Raw genomic sequence first — 24,741 nt, 5'->3', positions numbered from 1 at the left:
GTTGTACTGTTTGAAAGTGTTATACTGCATAAAAGTGTTGTACTGTTTAAAAGTGTTGTACTGTATAAAGTGTTGTACTGTTTGAAAGTGTTATACTGCATCAAAGCAGTATACTGTAAAAAAGTGTTGTACTGTATATTTAAATTAGCCTATATTGAGCACTTTAAATTCCATAGGTGCATTTTACTGCAGGCTTCATCCCAGTCATATTTTGCTAAAAGATTTATTCTAGTTTAGACTCCTTCTTATCACTGTCTTCTGGAGGCAGCTCATGTCTGGTTACTAGATAGCTAATTAACTACATAGGTAATTAACTCATCTGGTTTCATATGGACCTTTCTTACCGGAGCAGGACCAGTGTGTAAGACAGACAGCGTTTTCCTAGCTTTTAAAAACAGCTGATACCCGTTTAGAAAGCTTTCAACAATCCAATTAGAAGTGTTTATATACATTTATTCATCATCAATTCCCCGCAGGGGCACAGATGATTCATTTAAATTACAATGGCTGATAGCTACACCCAAGAGAAACACTGGCCCATTCACTTAGGCATTCTAAAACAGCCATCCAGCATCCCTGTGTAGACAAATGAATCATTTCCTCAACCAAATCAAATGTGGCCATGAATGGAGTTACATACACTGGCTGCATATAAACAATTCCCCCTTGTCACCTTGGCAATCTGTGCTCCATCAACATGATCAATGTTGTATGTAGACATGTGAAAATGTGATTCTAATGTAATATTACGTTTTCTAAACGTAAATGGGAACTCGGCTGCGTGGGTAAGTTAGCATGTGTTCAGACCAGATGCTATATAAAGGCAGGAGACATGACTAAAAAGTGGTTGGTAGACAAGTCACAAAGGGCTTTGATTTCACCGTGGCCCCCTTGCTCTCCCTTCTCTGGCACTCCCCTCTGCTTTGGAAGCTAAAGGTCCCTTTTTCCTCCAACTGGAGCGAGGGAGGGAGGTAGCAGCCGTCTGGGGGAACGTTTGATTGCACGCCTCTGTTTGAGGGAACAAAAACGTTTAACCTTTGTAGTGGAAATAATAAGGGAGGGTTTGTTCTGGAAACTCAAAGAGCCCAGCTTTCGTTTCCAGGTCCTAGATGACATACTGTTGGTTGTCAACCTCCATCCCCAACATCCACCTAGCTAACAAGGCTGGCCCTGGCAGTGATTAAGCCCTGGTGTCCCGACTCAGCTCAACTGGAGGCAGGGCAGACTGAGAATCACTGCGATTGGCAAACAACATGTATTTAAACATGTGGGGCTCTCAACACCCCCCACTGACTGAGGCAGCGAACGTAGCGGCATGTGTGTGTAGACTTGCTTTCCCTGACCTAGAAAAAAAGCTTGGATAGGTTTAGGACCCGGAGCATGAAGTTCTCAAAAGAATTGGAAGTGAAGCTAGACTCATAAATTATAGTGCACAGTCAGTCAAGGTTTTTGAATGTGATGGTTGAGAATAAAAAAAATTTAAAAAAAGACTGCATTACTTTCAAGCTAGCTAGAGGTTCTGTGTTGCCTTTTGAAATTCCCGAGGAAAATAATATGTATGCAGGAATTCCATCAGGCAGAATGGATGACATTTATAACACAACTTAATTATAGACCTAAAAACCATCTCTCTGTTATTCCTGACAATTCCTCGCTCCATTCAACTCTGGCAGTAAGTGTTTCACTTTGAGAGTACTTTGAGCAGGGCTGCCATACAGAGATGGATGTCAAACATCTTGGCCTTTTTATTGGGTTGAAAAGACGCTGAAAGCTTCCGAGTGGCATACATTTACATCAACTGGGGACAAAGGCTCCATAATGGAATAGAGAGCACTGTCAATTTCAAGATCTGTTTCATTTGACTGATGGGACCATGTCTAGTGGTACTGTGGTTGCCAAAATGATTTGCTGCCACCGTCTCCTTAACGATGTCATGGGATTGTTGCACAACTGGCTCTGGTCGGAGCAGTCAGTCAAACCCTTCTCTCAGTCACCTGGAGGCCAAACAACTGGGACAGTCTGTAAGTAACAGACAACACCTATGGTACACAACTACAGATCTTAGCACAACAATGAGAGAGACATAAAGCAAGATGAAGAAAAGAGCTGGTGATGTGAAACTGGTGATGAGAAGGGTATAGAGCAGGGGTGTCAAAGTCAAATGGACGGAGGGCCAAATAAAAAAATCAGCTACAAGACGAGGGCCGGACTGTTCGAATGTTCATTGAAAAAATTTTAAATGACGCATATAGTCTAGTGAACCTAATTGAACCTACTGAAAACCTAACAAATATATTACAATATGATCAGATAAATAAAGCAATATTTTCTTATGGCTCTGTCAGTAATCTTTAATTTTCAACAGACACAAAAGACAAATTTCCTTTATATAAATATCCCCATAACATGAACATTAAATGAAAGAAACCGGTATTCAAGGCACCATCAGTAGACTATATTTTCTATTTTAGCAAAAGTGGGCTAAATTTACTTCAAAGAAAAAACAATAATAGCAATTTTCTATCATCCACTCAACTGAAATATTTTTAAAATATAATTGGATTGAAATACAAAAAAATAAAGTGCAAAAATCTATTAATCAAAAACAACACTTTGTTTAAGGAGAAGTAACATGCAGTGAAAACAAATATTAAATTTTAACTTTTAAACTTGAACTGAGTAAAAACTCTAAATATGTGATTGCACAGTAATGTTCACTTGTTTGAGGTTGAGGGTGATACTTGGTGGTGTCCCATCTTTTCCACAAGTTCATCAATGTTCGGGGTAAGGCTCTGAGCTGAAGAAATCCTCAGAATTGAGTGGAGGTGTTCAGCAGTAAGTCGACTTCTGTGTGATGTTTTGTTCAGGTTCATCAAAGAAAACAGTTGTTCACACAGGTATGTGCTGCCAAACATAGACAACGTTTGAGCAGCCTGGATGCGCAGCTGGGGCATTGTGCCGGGGAGGAAACGGGCGAACTCCGCAGCACCCACTGCCGCATATTTTGCCCTCAGTGCATCATTGCATTGGAGGTCAATCAACTCCATTTGGAGGTTTGGTGGTGAGCTTTCCACGTCAACAGCAAATGGGTTACCGAGCAGTTCCAACCTGCTTTTTTGTGCTTCAAAGTCAGCAAATCGGCGTCGAAAGTCAGCGGCAAGCATACCTATTTTATCAGCCAACTGTGTGCTCGGGAACGCACTGGTAGAGAGCTTCTCTTTCATGGTCTGGCAGCTGGGAAAGTGGCTCAAATTTTCTTTCCGCATCTGCGTCTCCCACAGAGTCAGTTTGGTTTTAAATGCCTTCACTGTACTGTACATATCAGAGATGACACGATCCCGACCCTGCAGCTGCAAGTTTATTGCATTCAGATGACTCGTAATGTCACACAGAAAAGCCATTTCACACAGAAACATTTCGTCTCGGAGTTGTGTTGTGTCTTTCCCTTTGCTGTCCAAGAACAGACAAATCTCCTCACGAAGCTCGAAACATCTTTGAAGCACCTTTCCCTGGCTTAGCCATCGCACCTCTGTGTGATAAGGCAAATCACCATGCTCCGTTTCTAACTCCGTCAGAAATGCCTTGAACTGGCGGTGATTCAAACCTTTGGCTCTGATAAAGTTAACTGTGCGCGTGATGATGCTCATTACATGCTCCATTTTCAAGGCTTTACCGCACAACGCTTCCTGGTGTATGATACAATGATAAGCTGTCAGCTCACCTGTCGCGTTTTCCTCTTGCATCTTTTCCCGTATCTTCGCCACCAGTCCGCTCCTGTGTCCACACATCGCAGGTGCTCCGTCGGTTGTCAAACCCACGAGTTTTTCCCAAGGCAGCTCCATCTCATTTACACATCTTGACACCTCTTCATACAAATCATGCCCCGTAGTTGTGCCATGCATAGGACGTAAAGCCAAAAACTCCTCTGTCACGCTTAGGTTGGAGTCCACTCCGCGGATGAAAATTGACAACTGGGCAATGTCAGAAATGTCGGTGCTCTCATCCACAGCCAAGGAATATGCAATAAAATCTTTTCCCTTTTTCACAAGCTGCTCTTTTAGATTGATGGACAACTGGTCTACTCTCTCGGCAATGGTGTTTCTGCTCAGACTCACATTTAAAAAGAGTTGCCTTTTTTCTGGGCAAACTTCGTCACAAACTTTAATCATGCAGTTTTTGATGAAATCCCCCTCCGTAAATGGCCGGGCTGATTTAGCGATCTCTTCTGCCAAAATAAAACTGGCCTTGACAGCAGCCTGGCCTTGTGATTTGGCTTTTTTGAACAGAGCCTGTCGAGATTTGAGGCCTCGTTTTAATTCCTCTGCCTTTTGTAGCCTTTGTTCCATGTCCATATTCTTGTTTTTGTCCGCGTGTTTCGTTTCATAATGTCGTCTCAGATTATACTCTTTCAGTACCGCCACACTTTCTCCACACAGAAGACACACAGGTTTTCCAGCTACCTTCGTGAACATATACTCCGACTCCCACCTTGTTTGAAACCCCCGGTTCTCAGTATCCACCTTCCGTTTTGCCATTTTTGATGGGTATCTGAAAGTTAATTTTACTGTGATGCTGACGACTGCTGTGCCAATAAATATTGAAATGAAGCAGCCTACTGCTCGGTGCGTCACCTTTGCATTGTGGGAAATGTAGTATTGGTGCGTGTAAAAGATCTGCGGGCTGCCGGCTTGCTGCGGGCCGGTTCTAATAATAAATCAAGATCATCCCAGGGGCCGTAAAAAACCTTCTTGCGGGCCGGATGTGGCCCGCGGGCCTTGACTCTGACATATGTGGTATAGAGAGTAATATCGAGAGAAGAGAGGAGCGCTACAGTGGCTGGCAAATGAGTGAAAGAGAGAACGAGTGAACGAGGGAGCTCCCTGGTTCCAGTCTGACCCAACAGGAGCACACAGTACTGGGCTTATTTCATTTTGTGGGCTGTCAATCAGAGCCAGGCAGGCAGTGGGAGCGGCCCGGGGAGAGGGAGCAGGGAGCAGGCCTTTGGGGAACGCAGAACAATAGAGCCCGGATCAACAGAGAGCGGAGCAGATGTACACACCGATAATCACATGGCTCAATATAGGCAGCCTTTCTCTTGAATGTACTTGGAAGCTGCACATTATCAAACCTCCCACTTTCTCACACATCTATTTCACACATTCAGCTATTTAATATAGGAGGCGAGAGAGAGAGAGAGAGAGAGAGAGAGAGAGAGAGAGAGAGAGAGAGAGAGAGAGAGAGAGAGAGAGAGAGAGAGAGAGAGAGGTAGGTAGGTAGGTAGGTAGGTAGGTAGGTAGGTAGGTAGGTAGGTAGGTAGGTAGGTAGGTAGGTAGGTAGGTAGGTAGGTAGGTAGGTAGGTAGGTAGATAGGTAGGTAGGTATGTAGGAGAGAGAGAGAGTGCACCCCAAAGCTCGTTGCTTATCAGAGGAAATAACATGGCTTGTGGTCTATGAGACAGACCCATCAAACGATAGGAGGAAGACACACTGCTGGGTATGAACAAACCTTGAATCAAACATCCATAGCCATCTTTCACTTTGTTATGATTCAATGGACTTCATAGCATCTGTGCCGTTGTTGTGTTTTGGTGAATACTGCTCGACTGTTTTTGTTGTGAGTGGCAGGGGTAAAAGCCAGGGAAAGACTGATTTATTTACAGTAGGACATTATCGTCGACAAACGTCTCTAGGGAGGGATGACAGGGATGTGGGAAACAAACATAATTACACCCCACCGCCTTTCTGATAACAGGAAGAGGAGGAGGAAGGGAGTTGGAGGGAAGAGGAGGAGGTGTTTGCAATGTGTTTGTTGAGTACGAGTCTAGGGAAAGTGAATGGTGTGAGGAATGGGGACTACAAAGGGAAAGCTGGAGAAGGAGGGAGTGAAGAGAGAGAGGTGTGGAGAGAAAAGAGATAGGTGAGAGGAAGGAGGTGTGATGCTGTATGTGTAGGGGAGGTATAAGGAGAAGGTGAGAGAAAGAAGTGGAATGGACAGGATATACAGAACGGTAAGGGGAAGGTAAGGCCAGGGGAGAAGAGGAGGGTAGGAAGGGGACAGGTGAGGTGAAGGAATATACAGGGTGAGGGAGAGGGAGGAGGAGAAGGAGAGAGTAGAGATATAAAGGGGGAATAGAGGGAGCGAGTGTGTGTGAGAGAGAGAGAAGAGAGGGGGAGAAAGAGGGGAGTAGAGAGCAAGAGACAGCAGGAAGGAGACAGGTAAGAAGAGAGAGAGGGAGTAGAGGCAAAGAGGAAGTGAGGTGTGTGGGCAGACGCTGACCCTTACTGGCCCCATCAGGCCCTCTCAGGACGGTGCACTCCTCGATCTGGCCGAAGGTCTCAAAGAGCCGCCGGACGTCCTCCTCGCTCTGCTGCTTCCCAAGCATCCCCACAAACAGCTTCCTGTCTTCTGGAGGGAAACCGGGGGAGAGGAGGAGAGGAGGGAAAGAAAGAAGGAGAGAGAACACAAACAAATGCTACAGCTGATGGCACCCTTCTGCTGAGTCTGTGAGGATCACCTCAGTAGGAAACTCAAAACACTCCCCGTCGTCATCAGGCACACTGGTGTTCTGTTGTTGTTGTTGTTGTTGTTGTTGTGTGGTTTCCCTGGGAGGAAGACATAATCCTGTCTCCACTGAGCTATTCTAGTAGATAGAGCTGCCTGCAGTGTCTGGGTGATGGTTGATACAGATGTTGTTTGGAGTGCTGTTACTGTCAAGCAGCAGTAATACATGAAGATAAGAGCTCCAGTATAGCATAGTAGTGTATATAGTATACAGTGTATAGTGTATAGTGTTGCCTGAGTTGTGTGTTGTACAGCTGTATCCTGTGTTGACCTATACCCTCCCCTCCCTAGCCCGCTTTGACACGGGTAGTCCCGCTGGCCAGACGGGGGCGCTGTGACTACGATGTATGGCTTCTATACCTCCAGATCTGGCCAGTCAGAAGGGAGGATTTTTCTAATTAATCTCCCCTGGCATTAGACAGAACATTCATCTTCTTTACCTTCTTCTACATTATGCATTTCCTATTCGACTGTGTTGTGGAATGGAATGGCTACTAGCAAGAACCCATCCCCAGAACTGATGGAACGTGGCAGGGAGAGGAAGACGAGTTTATTGGAAATGACACTGTTGATCTTCAGCGTGAGTCATTTGACCGCGTTGGGGAGGGAGCGGTGGGGGGAAGACGAGGGGCGAGAGCGTCACCTGGCCCTGGACAGATGTGACATCTCCTGTACCTGCCAGGTACCATTAGACACAGTTGGTCTAAAAATAAAGCTAGGGGAACCTCAGATCCTGTTACATTCCTGTAAAGTTCAAATGAGACACGTGCCTGGCTGCTTCCCGCTTCAACACACAAATGAGCACATGCATAATCAGCATGCCCTGCCGGCCTGCCCGACGGCGTGCCACTCTTACTATGGCTGGCGGTATCAGAGCTTCATCTTAAAATGGAAGCCCTGTTGCTAGTCACGATCACACTCATCTGATCACGCCTCACACGGACCCAGCCTCCCACTGACCCAGCCATACAGGGAGTGTATTAGGTAGTGTGTACTAGGTAGTTGTTGCGGAATTGTTAGATTACTTGTTAGATATTGCTGCTCTGTCGGAACTAGAAGCACAAGCATTTCGCTACACTCGCAATAACATCTGCTAACCATGTGTATGTGACCAATAATTTGATTGATACACTGGCCCAGCCTCACACAGACCCCGCCTCGCATGGACCCAGCCTCAAACTTCAAACGTCATGACCATGGGCCCAGCCTCTCACTCCTACATGACCATCTGCTGTAATAACTGGCCTCATACATTCTCCTGCTCCTACACATTCATCTACAGCAGTCACGCCTCACACGTCACTGTCACACACCCAGCAGCCATCTCTCTACTCAGTAAAGCTCCTCTATCGGTCCTTGGCCTGATAGGCCAGAGGAGAACAGGGTACACAGTGTGTGGTCATGGGGACTGGCTGGATGGGGACTAGATGATATACACAGATGATACAGTCTTATACTCAGCTGGCCCCTCCCTGGGTTTTGTGTCACAACAAAGCCTTCTTAGTGTCCAACAAGCTTTCTCTGCCCTTAACCTTATTCGGAACACCTCCAAAACAAAGGTCATGTGGTTTGGTAAGAAGAATGTCCCTCCCCCCACAGGTGTGATTACTACCTCTGAGGGTTTAGAGCTAATCATCAGGTAATCACCTCATACAAGTACTTGGGAGTATGGCTAGATGGTGCACTGTCCTTCTCTCAGCACATATCAAAGCTGCAGGCTAAAGTTAAATCTAGACTTGGTTTCCTCTATCGTAATCGCTCCTCTTTCACCCCAGCTGCCAAACTAACCCTGATTCAGATGACCATCCTACCCATGCTAGATTACGGAGACTTTATTTATAGATTGGCAGGTAAGGGTGCTCTCGAGCGGCTAGATGTTCTTTACCATTCGGTCATCAGATGTGCCACCAATGCTCCTTATAGGACACATCACTGCACTCTATACTCCTCTGTAAACTGGTCATTTCTGTATACCCGTCGCAAGACCCACTGGTTGATGCTTATTTATAAAACCCTCTTAGGCCTCGCTCCCCCCTGTCTGAAATATCTACTACAGCCCTCATCCTCCACATACAACACCCGTTCTGCCAGTCACATTCTGTTAAAGGTCCCCTAAGCACACACACCCCTGGGTTGCTCGTCTTTTCAGTTTGCTGCAGCTAGCGACTGGAAGGAGCTGCAACAAACACTCAAACTGGACCGTTTTGTCTCCATCTCTTCATTCAAAGACTCAATCATGGACACTCTTACTGACAGTTGTGGCTGCTTAGCGTAATGTATTGTTGTCTCTACCTTTGTGCTGTTGTCTGTGCCCTTTAATGTTTGTACTCTGTTTTGTGGTGCTACCATGTTGTGCTGCTGCCTTGTTGTGTTGTTACCATGTTGTTGTCATGTTGTGTTGCTACCATGCTGTGTTGTCATGTGGTGCTGCCATGCTATGTTGTTGTCTTAGGTCTCTCTTTATGTAGTGTTGTGTTGTCTCTCTTGCAGTCATGTGTGTTTTGTCCTATATTTGATTTAATTTATTTTATTTTTAATCCCAGCCTCCGTCCCCGCAGGAGGCCTTTTGCCTTTTGGTAGGCCGTCATTGTAAATAAGAATTTGTTCTTAACTGATTTGCCTAGTTAAATAAAGTTTAAAAAAAAAAAAAAAAAAAAAAAGAGCTGACCAAAAAATAAACCAGGAGAGAGGACAGGATATGGGTCTCAGCTGGGATGCATTCACAGCTTTCAGCTCACAGAGCAGTTCAGGACAGGTGTTTGTCTGGAATGAGTCAGAGCTTCAGAGATGAGACAAAAGGTGAGACTTGAGTGGCTCCCAGAACACACCTGACTCCATTTGGATTGTCTCTCTCTCTCTCTCGGTCATCAGACGTTTCATTGGGGTGTCACTATCAGGCCTTAATGGTAGAAGTGCACTTTTACAGGCCTCCTGTGGCATCTTAATGTTTTGGGACAAAGACTAATTTCCAACCGGGGCCTGAGGAGGTCTAATGATAGCTTTACAAGGCTAATTAACTAGCCATGAGTGAGGTAATGAACTTTTCAAACATGCAGACTGAAGAAATAAATGACACCCGGCAAAAGTGTTAAAGCAGAGTGAGAGCTCTTCTGAGCCCTCCTCTGGGAGGGAGGAACGGCCGGAGTGAGAAGATTGAATTTGGAGACGATATCTTTTCATTGCCTGACCTAAGCACTCTTCTCCTCTCCTCTCGCCGAGCCGGCCGGCCGGCCCACCGCACCGCACACCCTGGCCAGAGTATGAATCGCTATTAATTTGTCCATTTTGCACCTGTCTCCAAAGCAGCGCGTTATTGGATCTGCAAGGTTCCTCTACTCTTATGGCCACTCGGAGGCTTTTAAAGTGCATTTATGATTATGAATAAATAACCAGCGATGCTCACTACTCTGCATAACGAGATGTCTAGCCTCCAGAACAGACTGAGAGAGTTCTTCATAAAAGTGTGTGTGGAGGGGGAAAATCAATGAGTATACAGTTAAAGTACAATCCTGCATTATAATCCAGACTAAAGTGAATGCTTCACTATGCAGAACACTTAGGATTTAACTGACATGGATACTTGACCCGACTGTCTGTCTGACCCCTCTCCTCCATACTTATCTATCACAGAGAGATCCTAGCCCCTCTTACCCCTGTCTATAAATGAGCCCTGATAGAACAGGAGCCCTGCTATAACAGGTGATCTGTACTGTGAATGAGGCTCCACTCAGTAGCCACCCATGTAATCGACATGGTCCTTCCTCCCCACTGCGTAACATTAAACATGAGTGTCTGCATGAGAAACAGAGAAAGAGAGAGAGATGGATAGCTAGGTTTGTGTGCTACAGTGTCCAACTGACTGCACACACGCACGCACGCACACACACACACACACACATACTATCCTCCACTCGTCTCTCTCTCCGCAGCTGTTCATTGCTTTACTGAAGGTAGGTGTAATTGTGTGGGATATAGGGCTGTGTCAGTCTGAGATGGCATGTCCAGTCTGAGATGGCATGTGGACGGCCCCATTTTATGAATGCAAATAGAAGAGAAGATCAAAGTTATCAAAACACAACTGACATCTGACAATTGCTTGTCTCAGGAAGCCTTTTCATTTCAGCGCCCGGTGTATTAAAAATTAATGGATTTTGCACAGATGCCATATGCTGTCAAGATTGATGCTTCTCTCTCTGGATTAAAGTGCTACTTTTGTTGTAGGGTGCAGTGTGTCTGGCTTGGTATTCTCTCTCTCTTTGCACGCACATACTCTCTGTACGCACGTACTCTCTCTCTCTCTCTCTCTCTCTCTCTCTCTCTCTCTCTCTCTCTCTCGCTCTCTCTCTCTCTCTCTCTCTCTCTCTCTCTCTCTCTCACACACACACAGGGTGAGGGATGAGCTGTTGAGAAACCTACTTAGCTAAAGTTTTTCCTTCTGGTTGCAAATAAATGCCGCCCTAGAAACAATTAGTCTCATGCTAGACTAAAGTGTTAGTGGTTGACATGTTTTTTGAATGCCTCATTGCCATATCACGTAAAGTGTGCTGCTCACCCTGACCGTGTGTGTGTGCTGTGCTCTGAAAGCATGGACAGCTGCACCAAACGATAAAAGCTTCCTGCTAGGCCTCTGGGTTCATTTCAAGCACACAGTAATGTTTAAGGCAACACATCAGATGGGTTATGGTGCTGATGGCTCATTATTGGACCTGACGCTGCATGGCACACGGCTGCTGCCTTCAAGGCTCTGCCATGGTGGGATCAGACCCCACTCTATAGCCTAACCCCAGCCCTACTCCTCAGCCACATTCCTCAGCCCCATACCCCAGCCCTATATACAGCCCCCAGTACTGTAGCCCTGCTGGTCTACTGCAACCCCAGCTCCAGCTTCATCTTCAGCTTCCGCTCCAGCCCTATACCTCAGTTCTATATAAAGCCCCAAGCATCAGCCCCAACCCCAGCTCTAGTCCCAGGTCCAGCTCCCTCCCCAGCTCCAGCCCTGCTCCTCAGCCCTATACCCCAACTCTATATAAAGTCCCCAGCCCCAGCTCCATCCCTGCTCCTCAGCCCTATACCCCAGCTCTATATAAAGTCCCCAGCCCCAGCTCCAGCCCTGCTCCTCAGCCCTATACCCCAGCTCTATATAAAGTCCCCAGCCCCAGCTCCAGCCCTGCTCCTCAGCCCTATACCCCAGCTCTATATAAAGTCCCCAGCCCCAGCTCCAGCCCTGCTCCTCAGCCCTATACCCCAGCTCTATATATAGTCCCCAGCCCCAGCTCCATCCCTGCTCCTCAGCCCTATACCCCAGCTCTATATAAAGTCCCCAGACCCAGCTCCAGCCCTGCTCCTCAGCCCTATACCCCAGCTCTATATAAAGTCCCCAGCCCCAGCTCCAGCCCTGCTCCTCAGCCCTATACCCCAGCTCTATATAAAGTCCCGAGCCCCAGCTCCAGCCCTGCTCCTCAGCCCTATACCCCAGCTCTATATAAAGTCCCCAGCCCCAGCTCCAGCCCTGCTCCTCAGCCCTATACCCCAGCTCTATATAAAGTCCCCAGCCCCAGCTCCAGCCCAGCTCCTCAGCCCTATACCCCAGCTCTATGTAAAGTCCCCAGCTCCACACCCAGCTCCATCTCCAGCTCCCTCCCCAGATTCAGCCTGGCCTGCTGTAATGCTGATGAAGATACATCTGACTGACCCATAGTCTCTTAACTGATAGGCCTAATCTGAGAAATGCCAGAAGATTATTCAACATAGTGAGGCAGTAAATATAATCATCAGAAGGGAAGGAATATTCAAATTGTCACCGTATCAGGCATTTTTTAAATTTAATTTCTTAAACCTTTATTTAACTAGGCAAGTCAGTTAAGAACTAATTCTTATTTACATTTACAATGACAGCCTCCCTGGGAAGAGTGGGTTAACTTCCTCGTTCAGGGGCAGAACAATAGATTTTTACCTTGTCAGTTGCAGTGTCAGTCAGTTACCTTGTCAGTCAGTTAAGGGATCCGATCCAGCAACCTTACAGTTACTGGCCCAATGCACTAACCACTAGGCTACCTCCCGCAGGAGGAGTGACGACAGGATCCAGGCCCCCTGATTGTAAATGCATAAGTCGTATTGCAAGGAATTTCACTTTCATTTACTCAGAAGCACAAGGAGGGCCTTTCGTTGCGACTTTCAAAAACGATCACAGAACAACGAAAGAAATGTGGTGAAATTGCCTGTTCCAATTTCATTCCAAATATTTAAACTCCATTTATTTTTTCTTATACAATTTGGGTGTATGGTTTCTCATGGCCTATCATACAGGTGCTGTAACAAAGCAATGTAATTTAATGCCCAGCCAACCTTGAGCTACTACACTGTGTTCCCTGCACCTCTGACAAACTGGGTGTGTGCCGCCCTGCCGGGCTCTTTCTGACTTTTCAAAGTTTTGCATGTTTCGTGTCCAGAGGCGGAGAGAAATCTTTTGGCTTCATTTGCATGTAAAGTGGAGCACGGTCCTCAGAGGGTGTTGAGGTGCCTCCAGACAGCCCCTCCCCAGCGGCCTGGCAGCCTGCTGCAACAGCCACACATCAGCCCTCTCTCTTCCCTATCTGCTGGTTGGGGCATGACAGCACACTGCACAAGAGCTTGAGGTCCTGTCAATCTCTCACCTCCCAGACTGGGGTCATCCTTCAGAGACGCGCGCTGAGAAGAGGAAGCGCCTAGGCAAGGACGAACACAGAGCAAAAAAAAAGGATAGCTCCTCAGGATGCCGTAGGGCCGAGTATAACCCCGACAGAAATCACGAACCTTGATACACGCTCTAGTCAAACTGCATCTATGTAAAGATACACAGAGACTCGAATGCTACATTATCAGGTAGACACATACAGAATGGTGGGATTCAAATTCTACATGATCAGGTAGACAGATACAGAATGGTAGGACTCTAATTCTACATTATCAGGAAGAAAGCATTCAGAATGGTGGGACTCTAACCGAGACAGTGCATAATCCTGCAGATCTATTGGCCCATTGTGGATAGGAAAACGAATTATCTGGGCCATCTATTAGAATGAGACTTTTAGCTGTCTTTTAGCCATCCGTCAGTCTGGTGTGTTTCTTCTATTACAAAAGATGAACATACAGTGGCTTGCGAAAGTATTCACCCTCGTTGGCATTTTTCCTATTTTGTTGCCTTACAACCTGGAATTAAAATAGATTTTTTTGGAGGGTTTATATCATTTGATTTACACAACATGCCTACCACTTTGAGGATGCAAAACATTTATTATTTTGAAAAAAAAACAAGAAATAAGACAAAAAAACAGAAAACTTGAGCGTGCATAACTATTCACTCCCCCAAAGTCAATACTTTGTAGAGCCACTGGAATATTTGCCCATTCTTCAAGGAAAAACTGCTCCAGCTCCTTCAAGTTTGATGGGTTCCTCCTGGTGTTCAGCAATCTTTAAGTCATACCACAGATTCTCAATTGGATTGAGGTCTGGGCTTTGACTAAGCCATTCCAAGACTTTAAATGTTCCCCCTTAAACCACTCAAGTGTTGCTTTAGCAGTATGCTTAGGGTCATTGTCCTGCTGGAAGGTGAACCTCTGTCCCAGTCTCAAATCTCTGGAAGACTGAAACAGGTTTCCCTCAAGAATTTCCCTGTATTTACCACCATCCATCCTTCCTTCAATTCTGACCAGTTTCCCAGTCCCTGCTGATGAAAAACATCCCCACAGCATGATGCTGCCACCACCATGCTTCACTGTGGGGATGGTGTTCTCAGGGTGATGAGAAGTGTTGGGTTTGCACCAGACATAGCATTTTCCTTGATTGCCAAAAAGCTCAATTTTAGTCTCATCTGACCAGAGTATCTTCTTCCATATGTTTGGAGAGTCTCCCACATGCCTTTTCGCGAACACCAAACACGTTTTTTTTTTTTCTTTAAGCAATGTTTTTTTTCTGTCCACTCTTCCGTAAAGCCCAGCTCTGTGAAGTGTACGGCTTAAAGTGGTCGTATGGACAGATACTCCAATCTTCGCTGTGGAGCTTCGCAGCTCCTTCAGGGTTATCTCTGATCTCTTTGTTGCCTCTCTGAATAATGCCCTCCTTGCCTGGTTGATGAGTTTTGGTGGGCTGCCCTCTCTTGGCAGGTTTGTAGTGGTGTCATTTTCTTTCAAATTTTTTTAGAATTTAATGGTGCTCCGTGGGATGTTAAAAGTTTTGAATATTTTTTTATAACCCAACCTTGATCTGTACTTCTCCACAACTTTGTCGCTGACCTGTTCGGAGAGCTCCTTGGTCTTCATGGTGTCGCTTGCTTGGTGGTGCCCCTTGCTTAGTGGTGTTGCAGACTCTGGGACCTTTCAGAACAGGTGTATATTTTCTGAGATCATGTGACAGATCATGTGACACTTAAATAAAGTCCACCCGTGTGCAATCTAACTAATTATGTGACTTCTGAAGGTAATTGGTTGCACCAGATCTTATTTAGGGGCTTCATAGCAAAGGGGGTGAAAACATATTCACACACCACTTTTTCGTTTTTTATTTTTTATATATTTAAAAAAAAAAATAATAATCATTTCACTTCACCAATCTGGACTATTTTGTATGTCCATTACATGAAATCCAAATAAAAATATATTTACATTACAATACAACAAAATAGGAAAAATGCCAAAGGGGGTGAATACTTTTGCAAGGCACTGTACACTGTAGAGCTGAGTTTCCCAGCTCCAGTCCTCCAGTACCCCCAACAGACACATTTCTGTTGTAGCTTCAGACAACCGCACTTGATTTCACTTGTCAATTAATCATAAAGCCCTCAATGAGTCAAATCAGGTGCGTTTGTCCGGGACTACAACAAAAATGTGTCCTGTTCGGGGTACTGGAGGACTGGAGCTGGTAAACACTGCTGTAGCGAGAGCATGGAGATTGGACTAAAAGGTCAATGCAGATGGAAGTGCGTGTGTGTTAGAGAAGTGTAATGAGAGAATAGGAGAGAGGCATTCTGTCTTCTCCTAGTTAATAAAGGGAGGGAGAGAGGGCACTTGATACTGATCCACCATCCTTGTCCTCTTCAGCATGGCCTCTCTCCATTCTACTACGGTGGCCATGGCTGGATGGCTACAGGAGGAGTGGGACCTGCAGCCTGCAGATTGTGTTTAGATAATGGCCATCTCCAATCATAGATAACATGGCTTCATCTTTTCTTCAAACACAGCAGCAGACAAGGTCAGGGGGAAGAGATTCCTAGATGGAGAGGAGGAGATAAGGAAGGGGTGCTTCCCAAATTATTTAGTGCTGAGATTCGCTCAGCTAACCCATCACCCTCCGTTAGCTTCTCATCCTGCCGATCCCAGCTCTCCATCTCCCTCACTCCCTCCTTTTCTCTTTGGGCCTTGCTCTGGAGCTCTCTCTCTCTCTATCACTAGCTCTATCCCTCCCTTCTCTATCCCCTTCCCCAGCCCCGTTTGGATTGAGGCAAATTGCTTGGGTTTAAAGTAGAGATATGAGACACTTTCTATTCAAGCACTGTCCACATAGCAGAAGAGCAGAGGCACCCTGCTTCAATTGTCTCGCCATATCTCCCAATTGAAATCATGACTTGATCAAGTTGAAAATAAAGGCTGGGTTGTAACACGAGATAAAGATGGACTTGGAGGGAGAGGAGTGGAGAGGAGTGCTGGTTGACTCAGAGCAGAAACGTGACAATAGATTTAAAGTTTGAAAAGCCTCCTCGCATCCCATCCTCCTATTCTATTTGATAATGCAAAGGAGAAATAAATAACCCATGAGAGAATTCGTTTTCCTATCCACAATGGGCCAATAGATATGCAGGATTATGCGTTGTCTGGTCCCCGTCAGTTCCTGTGCCAAACTTTTACTAGCGCTCCTGACACATCTCTATCCCTGGAGAGAGGACAGCTCTCTGGGGGAGGGGGAGGCAGGAAGGAGGGAGAGGGAGGCAGGGAGGTGTACGAACGTCTCTAAACCCACTAATGGGCCGTAATGCCTGCAGAAGCACGTAACCGAGACACCTTTGCGACTCTTCATGACAGATAATTGCTGATGTCTTGTATGTGATAAATGTCTCCATTCCATGGGGGCAGAAGTCTCGGCGCAAGCGCACGTCCCACTACTAACCAATCTGCAGCTATACCCTGGTGGGAATACTGTCTACCTGGTTGGGCTGGCCTCCCTCTATCTGCTCTGACTGAGACACACATGCATGCACACGCACGTGAACACACACACACACGCACACGCACGTGAACACACACACATGCACGTGAACACACACACACACACACACACGCAGAGGGAGAGATTAATCCCTTTCCTACCCAGGGCTGTCTACTATGAAGTCGAGGCTTTCATAGTAAATCTAATTTCATTATCAGCTGAGGCTACGCTTTACCTGCCTGCCCTGTCTGATGACTTCCTGTTGCCATTAACGCTCGATATCTCTGGCCTGTTGTCGTGCTCACATTTCATTCAGCACCACGCCGTGTCCTATATTCTGTCTGTCGTCCCCAACACAATGTTCCTGTGATAGACAGACTAGCTAGAGAACAGAACTGGGCTGGCTGGCATAGAGCGCCCTCTGTATTTCATTCCTCTTTCTCCCCCTCTCCTCTCCGGCTAGAGAAAGAGTAGTAATTGATATCGGTGCCCATCCATCCTCCCTCCCTTAAACCAGAGATCCAATTTATCTCTGTGAATATGCCGATTGGCTCCCGCCCAGGTCTTGTCCGTCAGACTTTGCCTGTTTTTAGACGGTCGTTAATTAAAGTTCTAAATAGGAGAGCGAGTGTGTGTCAGGGAACTGGGAAATGGGCCGGCTGATTCACACATCTTGACCACGTAAATCACCAAACTGGCTCAGTCTGGGTCTAATCTTACCCTGGCTGGCTGTGGTGTAACTCAGAAGGCTGGGATACATATAATGTATCTGACCCTCACAGTGTAGACACACACTGGGTCAATTAGATGTAATTATGCCACATGTAAATCTGTAACTGGCTTAATCTGCATTAACCCCGATAATGTTACAAATGGCTTTGGAATGATCTAGTCAATCACACTGTCATTCTGGCTAGGGCCAAGCTGGCGGTTGGCTCTTCAGCTCTGTGTAAAAACCTTCATTCTGTTTTGTGATTTGGTGTTAAAGGCCTAAACCCAAAATCACGGATCATTTATAAACATGTCTGACTACTAACTACACTCTCTCCTCTGTCCATTTTATATGCTGACAAAGTAACAAATCTGAGTTGTACGATTGACCTGGCAGTACAAAGTGGATGGGTATGACTGTCCTGGTGTTGACTGGTAAAGCCTATTCAGGACCTCTGAAGTGTGGCTGTGTGGGGGTGAGGAGGGGGGAAGAGGAAGGATATGGAGGTGCATGGAAGGGGGGGTTAACTCCCAGTTGCTCTCATCTGTAACCAGGCTGAGCTGTCACTCTGAGGACAGTGAGGAGGAATAGGTCCCCACCCATCCTCTCCTCCTCCGGCTCCTCACTCGACTTTGAACCTCTCAGAGTGACAGTGAACCTGACACTCTGAGAGGCCAACAGAACCTCTGTTGGTCCGGCCAGCACAGATGGGAAGTCAATAGAGGCGAGTGACCTATATTAACGGCTACTCTGCAAACTCCCAGTGTGTCCCTACTGAGAGCAGAATATTAAGGTGTGCGGAGGAGCGGAGGGGTGGAGGGGTGGAGGAGTGGAGGATGGGAGGGGTGGAGGGAGGGAGGGGTGAAGGGAGGGAAGGAGGGAAGGAGGGAGTAGGAGTGAAAAGAGGGAAGGGACAACCAGGAGAAGGTTAATTACCTCCTCGTCCTTCGCTGTCGGCTGGCTTCACCTGGATGGGCCGGTTCATCTGCAAAGAGAGGAGAAAACACCTATGTTAGTGTGGCCACCTGGGGACATCCACTACAACCACTACCAGGAGGAAAGGGGACAGAGTGGTGTACATGGGCCTGTAGTTCTTGTCCTGACTCACTGGAGCATCAGATAAACAACACAAACAGTGCTTTGCTCTGTTCTGTTCTAGTAAAGAAGAAGAGGAGAATGTGTGAGCTTTGAGTTTGATGCCAGCATGCCTAATTAATCCAGGGCCTTGGCCTCCGGAGATGCCTGGTTCCCCCTCACAGTTCAGCAGAATTAGCACTTTTCAATGACAGAGACACACTGGTTGTCAGATGGCATGAGGAGATTAATGCCATTACATCACCCACTATCACCCCACAGAGAGAGGTCTTCTCTGGCTGCCCTGAGCTTCCTGTCTCCTCCCTACTTCCCTCTGTCCCTTACAGCCATGCCCTGCCCAGCTCTATACACATCCTCTCTCCCTATCTCCCTCTGTCCCTCCCTCTCCTCATTCCCTCTCTCTTTTCAACCCTTACCCTTCTATGACTTGCAATGCCCTGCCCAGCTCTACACTTCCTACCTCCCCAACCACTACCACCGCCACCCCTCCCCTCAGGACCAGATCCAAGAGTCGTGACCAGTATGCTGCTGCTCTGCTCTGGTCAGCCAAGCCCACCCCAGACACACTGGCTGTTGAAAGCCACACACAAAAACACGTCCAAGAAACACATAAAGTACTGTAAAAAGGTTAGAAGTTCAAATGAATAAACAACCTCTGAAGATACAGTCCAGAGAGGAAAAAGCTTAGCAGCGCCAAGCCCAACATTAGAAGGGCTTTTAAAACGCCTGCTGTGAATAAAAACTCCCATGGCTCTCTTTGCCCCCTGAACACAGTTCCATCTCTCTCAAGAGTATGACATGTAAAAAAAGAAGAAGCTTCAAAGCCTTTGACTGTATAAAACAAGACAAATATCTTCCTATTCCCCTGGATGAATAGTGTGGGAGTAAAGGTCAGTGTAGAGAGGCTCTGTGCTTAGTGAGGGCAGCCTTCCATGAGTGGTGTATTGGCTGTGTCTCCTGGAGACTGCAGTAGACCCTGGGCACTGGGTCTGTCTCTTCTACATAGGGCATGAGGACAGGACCAGTGTGTTTGTCACTGAGCAGCACAGTGCAGGGCTGCCCACTCCCATCAGTCAGGTTCACTATGGCTGAAAGGCTTAAGGTTGACATGAGCCCAGACGTCATGGGTCAAATATAACCAAGAGACTAAACGACGTGGAGGGATGTATGCATCTATCGTCAAACTCCTAGTTCCACATGTATATACACCAGAATACACCAGAATACACCATGGTGATGAACCAAAGGGTAACGCTGCACAGCCCACACCCACACAACCTTCACACAGACACGCTAATGTCAACACTTATAGGTCATGAGTTGGAGATAACACGGATCTATTGTTGTCTTATCCCACGGCCGGCTGCAACACTATGACTATGAGAATACTAACTCATGAGAGCAACAGATGAGTTGTCACTGGATCCCATGCATATCCCATAAAAAACTTTCAGTATAGTTCTGTTTGAGGGATACTGTACTGTGAGTGGTGGAACTGGGCATTGTCTGAATGGGAGCACAGATGACAAATTGTGGTTAGAGCCTGGAGGGTTTAAGATAAAGTGACTGGGGGCTGTGGCGGGCAGATGGGGACTTGGGGAGTTCCAGATGTTGTGTCTAGAAGCCTTTCGTTTTCTCCGCTGGTTTGTTTGGAGTGAAGGAGGAGGGTGGAGGAGAACCGCAACACTCTTGGATGGATGGAGTAGTGGTGTTAGGGAGAGTTAGAGGATAGAGTGGTGGTGTTAGGGAGAGTTAGAGGATGGAGTGGTGGTGTTAGGGAGAGTTAGATGATGGAGTGGGGGTGTTAGGGAGAGTTAGAGGATAGAGTGGTGGTGTTAGGGAGAGTTAGAGGATGGAGTGGTGGTGTTAGGGAAGTTAGATGATGGAGTGGTGGTGTTAGGGAGAGTTAGAGGATAGTGTGGTGGTGTTAGGGAAGTTAGATGATGGAGTGGTGGTGTTAGGGAAAGTTAGAGGATGGAGTGGTGGTGTTGGGGAGAGTTAGAGGACAGAGTGGTGGTGTTAGGGAAGTTAGATTATGGAGTGGTGGTGTTACGGAGAGTTAGATGATGGAGTGGTGGTGTTAGGGAGAGTTAGAGGACAGAGTGGTGGTGTTAGGGAAGTTAGATGATGGAGTGGTGGTGTTAGGGAGAGTTAGAGGATAGAGTTGTGGTGTTATGGAGAGTTAGAGGACAGAGTGGTGGTGGTAGGGAAGTTAGATGATGGAGTGGTGGTGTTAGGGGGAGTTAGAGGATGGAGTGGTGGTGTTAGGGAGGGTTAGATGACGGGGTAGTGGTGTTAGGGAGAGTTAGATGATGGCGTGGTGGTGTTAGGGAGAGGTGGAGGACAGAGTGGTGGTGTTAGGGAGAGTTAGAGGATGGAGTGGTGGTGTTAGGGAGAGTTAGAGGATAGAGTGGTGGTGTTAGGGAGAGTTAGAGGATGGAGTGGTGGTGTTAGGGAGAGTTAGAGGATAGTGTAGTGGTGTTGGGAAGAGTTAGAGGATGGAGTGGTGGTGTTAGGGAGAGGTGGAGGACAGAGTGGTGGTGTTAGGGAAGTTAGAGGATGGAGTGGTGGTGTTAGGGAGAGTTAGAGGATGGCGTGGTGGTGTTAGGGAGAGTTAGAGGATGGAGTGGGGGTGTTAGGGAGAGTTAAATGATGGAGTGGTGTTGTTAGGGAGAGTTAGAGGATGGAGTGGTGGTGTTAGGGAGAGTTAGAGGATGGAGTGGTGGTGTTAGGGAGAGTTAGAGGATGGAGTGGTGGTGTTAGGGAGGGTTAGATGACGGGGTAGTGGTGTTAGGGAGAGTTAGAGGATAGAGTGGTGTGTTAAGGAGAATTAGAGGATGGCGTCGTGGTGTTAGGGAGAGGTGGAGGATGGAGTGGTGGTGTTAGGGAGAGTTAGAGGATGGAGTGGTGGTGTTAGGGAGAGGTGGAGGACAGAGTGGTGGTGTTAGGGAGAGTTAGAGGATGGAGTGGTGGAGTTAGGGAGAGTTAGAGGATGGAGTGGTGGTGTTAGGGAGAGTTAGATGATGGCGTGGTGGTGTTAGGGAGAGTTAGAGGATGGAGTGGTGGTGTTAGGGAGAGTTAGAGGATGAGTGGTGGTGTTATGGAGGGTTAGATGACAGGGTAGTGGTGTTAGGGAGAGTTAGAGGATAGAGTGGTGTGTTAAGGAGAATTAGAGGATGGAGGGGTGGTGTTAGGGAGAGTTAGAGGATGGAGTGGTGGTGTTAGGGAGAGTTAGAGGATGGAGTGGTGGTGTTAGGGAGAGTTAGAGGATAGTGTAGTGGTGTTGGGAAGAGTTAGAGGATGGAGTGGTGGTGTTAGGGAGAGGTGGAGGACAGAGTGGTGGTGTTAGGGAAGTTAGAGGATGGAGTGGTGGTGTTAGGGAGAGGTGGAGGACAGAGTGGTGGTGTTAGGGAGAGTTAGAGGATGGAGTGGTGGAGTTAGGGAGAGTTAGAGGATGGAGTGGTGGTGTTAGGGAGAGTTAGATGATGGCGTGGTGGTGTTAGGGAGAGTTAGAGGATGGAGTGGTGGTGTTAGGGAGAGTTAGAGGATGAGTGGTGGTGTTATGGAGGGTTAGATGATGGCGTGGTGGTGTTAGGGAGAGGTGGAGGACAGAGTGGTGGTGTTAGGGAGAGTTAGAGGATGGAGTGGTGGTGTTAGGGAGAGTTAGAGGATAGAGTGGTGGTGTTAGGGAGAGTTAGAGGATGGAGTGGTGGTGTTAGGGAGAGTTAGAGGATAGTGTAGTGGTGTTGGGAAGAGTTAGAGGTTGGAGTGGTGGTGTTAGGGAGAGGTGGAGGACAGAGTGGTGGTGTTAGGGAAGTTAGAGGATGGAGTGGTGGTGTTAGGGAGAGTTAGAGGATGGCGTGGTGGTGTTAGGGAGAGTTAGAGGATGGAGTGGGGGTGTTAGGGAGAGTTAAATGATGGAGTGGTGTTGTTAGGGAGAGTTAGAGGATGGAGTGGTGGTGTTAGGGAGAGTTAGAGGATGGAGTGGTGGTGTTAGGGAGAGTTAGAGGATGGAGTGGTGGTGTTAGGGAGGGTTAGATGACGGGGTAGTGGTGTTAGGGAGAGTTAGAGGATAGAGTGGTGTGTTAAGGAGAATTAGAGGATGGCGTCGTGGTGTTAGGGAGAGGTGGAGGATGGAGTGGTGGTGTTAGGGAGAGTTAGAGGATGGAGTGGTGGTGTTAGGGAGAGGTGGAGGACAGAGTGGTGGTGTTAGGGAGAGTTAGAGGATGGAGTGGTGGAGTTAGGGAGAGTTAGAGGATGGAGTGGTGGTGTTAGGGAGAGTTAGATGATGGCGTGGTGGTGTTAGGGAGAGTTAGAGGATGGAGTGGTGGTGTTAGGGAGAGTTAGAGGATGAGTGGTGGTGTTATGGAGGGTTAGATGACAGGGTAGTGGTGTTAGGGAGAGTTAGAGGATAGAGTGGTGTGTTAAGGAGAATTAGAGGATGGAGGGGTGGTGTTAGGGAGAGTTAGAGGATGGAGTGGTGGTGGTAGGGAGAGTTAGAGGATAGAGTGGTGGTGTTAGGGAGAGTTAGAGGACAGAGTGGTGGTGTTAGGGAGAGTTAGATGATGGCGTCGTGGTGTTAGGGAGAGGTGGAGGATGGAGTGGTGGTGTTAGGGAAAGTTAGAGGATAGTGTGGTGGTGTTAGGAAGAGTTAGAGGATGGAGTGGTGGTGTTAGGGAGAGGCGGAGGACAGAGTGGTGGTGTTAGGGAAGTTAGAGGATGGAGTGGTGGTGTTAGGGAGAGTTAGATGATGGCGTGGTGGTGTTAGGGAGAGTTAGAGGATGGAGTGGGGGTGTTAGGGAGAGTTAAATGATGGAGTGGTGTTGTTAGGGAGAGTTAGAGGATGGAGTGGTGGTGTTAGGGAGAGTTAGAGGATGGATTGGTGGTGTTAGGGAGAGTTAGAGGATGGAGTGGTGGTGTTAGGGAGGGTTAGATGACGGGGTAGTGGTGTTAGGGAGAGTTAGAGGATAGAGTGGTGTGTTAAGGAGAATTAGAGGATGGAGTGGTGGTGTTAGGGAGAGTTAGAGGATGGAGTGGTGGTGGTAGGGAGAGTTAGAGGACAGAGTGGTGGTGTTAGGGAGAGTTAGATGATGGCGCCGTGGTGTTAGGGAGAGGTGGAGGACAGAGTGGTGGTGTTAGGGAGAGTTAGAGGATGGAGTGGTGGAGTTAGGGAGAGTTAGATGATGGCGTGGTGGTGTTAGGGAGAGGTGGAGGACAGAGTGGTGGTGTTAGGGAGAGTTAGAGGATGGAGTGGTGGTGTTAGGGAGAGTTAGAGGATAGAGTGGTGGTGTTGGGGAGAGTTAGAGGATGGAGTGGTGGTGTTAGGGTGTGTTAGAGGATAGTGTGGTGGTGTTAGGAAGAGTTAGAGGATGGAGTGGTGGTGTTAGGGAGAGGTGGAGGACAGAGTGGTGGTGTTAGCGAAGTTAGAGGATGGAGTGGTGGTGTTAGGGAGAGTTAGAGGATGGCGTGGTGGTGTTAGGGAGAGTTAGAGGATGGAGTGGGGGTGTTAGGGAGAGTTAGATGATGGCATGGGGGTGTTAGGGAGAGGTGGAGGACTGAGTGGTGGTGTTAGGGAAGTTCGATGATGGAGTAGTGGTGTTAGGGAGAGTTAGATGATGGAGTGGTGGTGTTATGGAGAGTTAGAGGATGGAGTGGTGGTGTTTGGGAGAGTTAGAGGATAGAGTGGGGGTGTTATGGAGAATTAGAGGATAGAGTGGTGGTGTTAGGGAGAGTTAGAGGACAGAGTGGTGGTGTTAGGGAAGTTAGATGATGGAGTGGTGGTGTTAGGGAGCGTTAGAGGATAGAGTGGTGGTGTTAGGGAGAGGTGGAGGAGGGAGTGGTGGTGTTAGGGAGAATTAGAGGATGGAGTGGTGGTGTTAGGGAGAATTAGAGGATGGAGTGGTGGTGTTACGGAGAGTTAGAGGATGGAGTGGTGGTGTTAGGGAGAGGTGGAGGAGGGAGTGGTGGTGTTAGGGAGAATTAGAGGATGTAGTGTTGGTGTTAGGGAGAATTAGAGGATGGAGTGGTGGTGTTACGGAGAGTTAGAGGATGGAGTAGTGGTGTTAGGGAGACTTAGAGGATAGAGTGGTGGTGTTAGGGAGAGTTAGAGGATGGAGTGGTGGTGTTAGGAAGAGTTAGAGGATGGAGTGGTGGTGTTAGGGAAGTTATATGATGGAGTAGTGGTGTTAGGGAGAATT

General features: G+C 47.3%; 1 protein-coding gene across 1 annotated transcript in view; it reads right to left on the bottom strand.

The window, feature by feature from the left end:
- LOC139384539 (CUGBP Elav-like family member 4) overlaps window positions 1-24,741 on the bottom strand; it is a 204,733-nt gene that overhangs the window by 44,605 nt on the left and 135,387 nt on the right. Inside the window, exons 3-4 of the mRNA XM_071129375.1 lie at window positions 18,386-18,434; window positions 6,277-6,405 (exon numbers count right to left, since the gene is read on the bottom strand). Of these exons, the coding sequence (XP_070985476.1) occupies window positions 6,277-6,405; window positions 18,386-18,434 (178 nt within the window). The remainder of the gene's footprint in view (window positions 1-6,276; window positions 6,406-18,385; window positions 18,435-24,741) is intronic.

This window comes from Oncorhynchus clarkii, chromosome 26 (assembly GCF_045791955.1).
Source record: "Oncorhynchus clarkii lewisi isolate Uvic-CL-2024 chromosome 26, UVic_Ocla_1.0, whole genome shotgun sequence".
NCBI classification, from domain to species: Eukaryota; Metazoa; Chordata; class Actinopteri; order Salmoniformes; family Salmonidae; genus Oncorhynchus; species Oncorhynchus clarkii.
The sequence above is the reverse complement of the archived record's forward strand: the minus strand, read 5'-3'. Positions and strand labels throughout refer to the sequence as shown.